This window comes from Panicum hallii, chromosome 9 (assembly GCF_002211085.1).
Source record: "Panicum hallii strain FIL2 chromosome 9, PHallii_v3.1, whole genome shotgun sequence".
NCBI classification, from domain to species: domain Eukaryota; kingdom Viridiplantae; phylum Streptophyta; class Magnoliopsida; order Poales; family Poaceae; genus Panicum; species Panicum hallii.
This window is the reverse complement of record NC_038050.1, coordinates 53,154,356-53,159,623: the sequence shown is the minus strand read 5'-3', so window position 1 is coordinate 53,159,623 and position 5,268 is coordinate 53,154,356. Positions and strand designations below refer to the sequence as shown.

Here is a 5,268-nt window from a genome sequence, read left to right as displayed (position 1 = left end):
CTCAAGCTATTTGTGAGTCTAGGCATCACGGGCCAATGTGGTGGAAGGACAGCCATGATGAGCTAAGCAAGTGTAAAGCACGCAAGGAAAAACAAGAAAAATGAATACACGAACACAAAGAGATCATAAAGAGGGTTGGGGTCCACATATTGCTTCAAATGCAAAAATGCTAAGAAAAGGATGTCATATGGCCACCATACCACTTCCAGTAAGTGTAGTTTTAATCATTTGTTATAATATGCACTTGCTTCGAATAAATGCCTAAGAAATCATATATAATATTTTTGTTCAAATCACTGAATTGCTTTTATGCTACAGCCAAAGCGTGAAAAAATGCTCATATTGGACTCCGATGATTTTGAGCCGCGTAGATACAAAGAATTCATATCCATCCTCAACATGTTAGCAAAATTCTTATCTTCTACATTACATCATGCTAGATCTTCCAAAAAACTACATATATAAACTAACTTCTCATTTCTTTCTTCTTAAAATAGGGCTTATAGGCACTATATTTCCAAAGGAGGAATTCATCCCCCCAAGAGAACAACAGAAATGACTTTGCGCACACACTTCCCGTGCCACAAGCAACCTGCAGGTTCCATGTACTATGGGTACTACATGTGCGAGCACATGAGGGAGCTCAGGAGATACACAACTGATCCTGAACGTGCAAGGGACTAACCTTTGTTAGGGATAGATTCATATGTGGAAATTATTTTTGCGTGTATCTAACACTTGGCTTAATTTTTTCGTGGATTTTTGAACTGCAGATTCAAACAAGAAAACACGACAACCAACTCCACGAGCAACAACTTCTCAATGTAGTCATCGATTTATGCCGTTTCATTTTGCATGAAGTGATCCATGTAATGGGGTATTTTGTTCACCCTGAATATAAATTGGCAACTGGAAAGAAAATACGAAGGTCTTCGTCAGTGGGACGCTCAGCACCTCTGTGCCGATCCAGTAGCGTTCATCAGGGTAATAGGACACAAATATGTATTCTATGTGCACTTTGATGGTGTACTACAATGATGCACTGTAATGGTATACTTCGAAATAATTTTATTTTGTATGTGTAATTATTTGTATTTATGAAACTTATTTCATGTTGGTCACTATGACATTGGATCGCGCACTAGCTTGATAGGTCAAAATTGGCGGGAAATAAAATTTTAAAAAATAGCAGGAATCAGATTAGGAAAATTTAAATACAAGTCAACCAATTTTTTGGTGGGAAACCCCGTTCAAAGGGCAAGTCACACCCTCACCCGCCTCTGGAAATCCATTTTCAGAGGCGGGTAACGCCCTAAACCACCCCTGCAAAAACCATTTACAGGGGTGGGTCATGAGCAAACCCGCCCCTGAAAATGGATTTCCAGGGGGCGGGTGAGGGTGTGACCCGCCCCTGAAAATGGTTTTCCAGCGTGTTACCCGCCCCTACAAACAGCATTTCTAGTTGCAAAAAGCAGGGAGGTGTATCGTGTCTGCCCCTGTAAATATTGTTTTACCTGCCCTCCAAACATTTTCTGCGGTAGTGTACTATAATCGGATTTCCATGGTGCATATCGATTCGAGAAATAATTATTCTTGCAGAAGTAGAACCATTAAATTGAAATTCAATTACACTTGTACCTACCATCCAATGCAATTATGAACTTTTCATCCAATTTATTTCAATCATTATTGGATCCTGAACTGAAATTATTGGCACATATTTCTCAATCCTTGGATATATTTGTGCTATGATAAACCTCATGTGGGGTTGCTTTTAGAAGATCCTGCTGGGAAAATGAGCCAGAAGAGATGAATCAGAAACTTTAAAAAGTCATGCATTTTAACTTGATGTTCCATAGAAACAAGCTAATATCAACCGCAGCTCCACTGTTTCTCATGGCATCCACGACCCTAATATACAGCCTTCACCTCACAGACTCTAATTGCATTTCTTTATATATGACTTCTTTAAGGTATAAATTACTTCCTAGTGATTATGAAGTAGCGCAAAGCTTGTATGTCAGACTAGAAATGAGATGCAACTTGATTTTTAAAATAATGTAGAGATGCATGCACAAACTTAGATTTTTTTTCCCACAAACCAAGCATCAATTTAAATTTAGTCTACCATTTCATTTTTTTTGTTTAATCACGTTGAGTTTAATGTAACATAAAGTGTACATACTCCCTTAATTTAATTTTTTACATGAACAAAATGTGTATATAAAGTGTACATTTGTTGAATGTAATATTCAAGAGCGTGCTTATGTAAAAGAACAGATTATAAGCTGTTTAATTGTTGTGGATGCATGTACAAGACATGTATTGTGCAAACATTGGGAGTTTTTTTTTGCAAATAATGAAATTTGCAATGATGTTAAAAGATGAGACATATTTTAGGTGGTACATGTATTTTTGAACCTCAGTGCTACATATATTATTAGGAAGAAAAATACGAGACAAAAATAAATTTATTGTGCGCACGGTTTGTTTTTAGGTTTTTTTTTTGTTGTACATGAGAGAATATTTAGCATGTGCAACGATCTTATTTTAAAATTTGAATGAGTGGTAGTCATTAGTCCACGTCGTGACCACATAGGTGGACTTGAAAAGGTTAAAACAATAGATGCTATGAAAAAGTTAGTCATAAAGGCACGACATATCCAACTTTATGTCTAATTGGCTAGTATACAATGTATCTGGCATTTTTTTTTAAAAAAAATCATAGCCGTTTGAAATACAGATAGAGACAATGAAGCCTCACACGTCTTGAGATATTTTTGGTGTACAGAATAACACCCTCCAGAGTGGATGGACGAGTCATTGATTTTCCGGTGGGAACTGTTCATTCCCATTTTTGTACTATGCTTATATATAATTTGATACAACCTTTGTTACTCCGAAAAAAAGATACACATCATCCTTATTCATAGCATATTTATATTCTCACTTCGTGCACCAGCCTTGTGCACATCTGCTGCGGCCACCATATCGTCCTCCTCCCCGGCGCACGCGCCATGCGCGACGTCGTAGGTGGCGTGCAGGCCGACGAGCACGTAGTAGACCAGCATGACGGCGGTGCAGATGCCGAAGCGGACGAAGGCTTCCTTGCCTAGCGAGCCCATGAGGAAGACGTTCGTAGCGATGGAGAGGGACGGCAGCCACGGAACCAGCGGCACGCCCCACACCTTGGGCGTCCGAGCCATCGGCACCAGAAGCTGGATGCCGAGCGTGCCGGCCGCCCACGCCGGCACCAGCACGACGTAGCCCTGCCACCTCCCGGGAGACGACGTGCCCCAGCACACCGCGATGCCGACCGACGAGCCGATGATGAGCAGCAGCGACGCCGCGAGCCGCAGCGCGTGCGTCCGGGTCGTCACGCCGCGCACGTAGTACCTCCGCACCAGGAGCGCGGTGGCCATCATCACGAAGATGAAGAGCGTGCTGGCGGAGAGCAGGCTGGAGAGCACCTTGAGGCTGGAAAAGAAGGCGACGCCGGCGCTGGCGGCGGCGACGAGCGCGGTGGCGTGCACGGGGGTGCCGGTCCTGGGGTGCACGAGCGCGAACACGGGCGGGATGATGTGGCTCCGCGCGATGTGCGTCGTGTACCGCGCCTTCCCCAGCACCCCCACGAGGAGGACGGTGGTCATCCCCTTGAGCGCGCCCAGCGCCACCACGTACTGCGCCCAGCGCATCCCCACGCTGCCGAACGCGGCCGAGTACGCCGCGCTCCGGTCGATCGCCGTGTACGGCTGCATCATGCTCAGTGCCAGCGCCATCACGCAGTAGATGGTCGTGATCGCGGACATGGAGCCCAGCAGGCCCAGCGGGATGTCCCGGGACGGGTTCCTGGTCTCCTCCGCCATGGTGGCGATGTTGTCGAACCCGCCGTACGCGAAGTACACGATCGCCGCCGCCCGGAACACGCCCGGCACGCCGTACGGCAGGAACGGGGTCAGGTTGCTCGGCTTCGCGTGGACGAACCCGGCGACGATGACGAACGCGATGACGAGCACGTGGACGGCGGACGCGACCCAGTTGACGCGGGAGGTGCCCTTGGAGCTGAGCATGGCCAGGGCCGCGGTGACCGCGATCACGGCCACCGCGATGGGGTCCAGCTCGTTGTACCCCTCCGCGAGGGACGTGTGGATCCGCAGCGCGCTCGCCGGCTTGTTGATGAGCGACGCCAGGTACGACGTCCAGGCGCGCGCGACGGCCGCCTTGCCGATGATGCTCTCGAGGATGAGGTTCGCGGCGGCGACGAAGGCCGCGACGTCGCCGAGCTCGACGCGGATGTAGGCGAAGGAGCCGCCGGCCACGGGGATCTCGACGGCGAACTCGGTGTAGCAGAAGACGGAGAGCATGGCGGAGAGGCCGGAAGCGACGTAGGAGAGCACGATGGCAGAGCCGGCGTGGTCGCGCGCCTCCTGGCCGGTGAGCACGAAGATGCCGGCGCCAATGACGGAGCCGAAGCCGAACCAGGTGAGGTCCCACCAGGTGAGGCAGCGGCGCATCTCGTTCTCGCTGCGCCGGCGCAGCGCGCCGAGCTCGGCGGCGTCGGTGGAACGGCCGGCGAAGCGGTCGCGGAGGCGCGCCGGGGTCGCCCCCAGCGCCGCACGGTAGGCGGCCCAGCTCGCGAACGACGGCTCCGGGAAGAAGTCGTCCTTGCGCCACCGCCAGTAGCCCCTCGCTTCCGCGGACTCGTCCGGTGATGGCCTCTCCACGGGCGCCATGGCTGCAGAGTGCGTCGTGTTCGTGTGGAGCGGGAGGAGCCGGGGAGTACGCTGTGCCGACAGGCTACTTTGGTCAGTCAACCAGTGTCACGGGTTCGCTTTCGTTTGGACTCTTGCGCTCCTCAGATTCCAATTGAGTGGCATTCCTTGTGACGCCGAGCGTTTCAGAAAATCCCCATCTCGCATCAATGGGCCAGAAACAGTGGCTCGTCGTCTGAAGCGAAAAATGCAAGACAAAGTGGTAGTCGGGTACTCGGGTGCGCGTGCGTCGGCAGTTCGGCACGACCCGAGAGTCCACGCTTGGGTTCGCTTTGGACCATCACGCCGCTGTTGGGCCACAATGTTGATGGTGATGCCCGCCGTGTGCGTCCTGACGGGAATGGCCGCACAGCCGGATCACTCGACGTCCGCCGTCGCCGGAGATGATGGTCGTCGTGGCGTGGTCGTGCCATGCCGCGCTACCGCCCGACGAAGAAGCAGGTGGCCTCAGCTCACGATTAATTTCTCTCGTTTTTGTTCTTCTGAATCTCCCACG

At 50.2% G+C, this 5,268-nt stretch overlaps 1 protein-coding gene across 1 annotated transcript; it reads right to left on the bottom strand.

Annotated features, from left to right (window-relative positions):
- Positions 1–2,823: 2,823 nt before the first annotated feature.
- On the bottom strand, positions 2,824–4,854 carry LOC112873593 (cationic amino acid transporter 5-like). The gene has a single exon (XM_025936602.1). The coding sequence runs from the start codon at positions 4,731–4,733 to the stop codon at positions 2,928–2,930; it is 1,806 nt and encodes a 601-aa protein (XP_025792387.1). The 5' UTR covers positions 4,734–4,854; the 3' UTR covers positions 2,824–2,927.
- Between the last annotated feature and the right edge of the window lie 414 nt (positions 4,855–5,268).

Coding starts and splice junctions, on each gene's coding strand:
- LOC112873593 (XM_025936602.1), bottom strand. CDS start 4,733: ATGGCGCCCGTGGAGAGGCCATCACCGGACGAGTCCGCGGAAGCGAGG.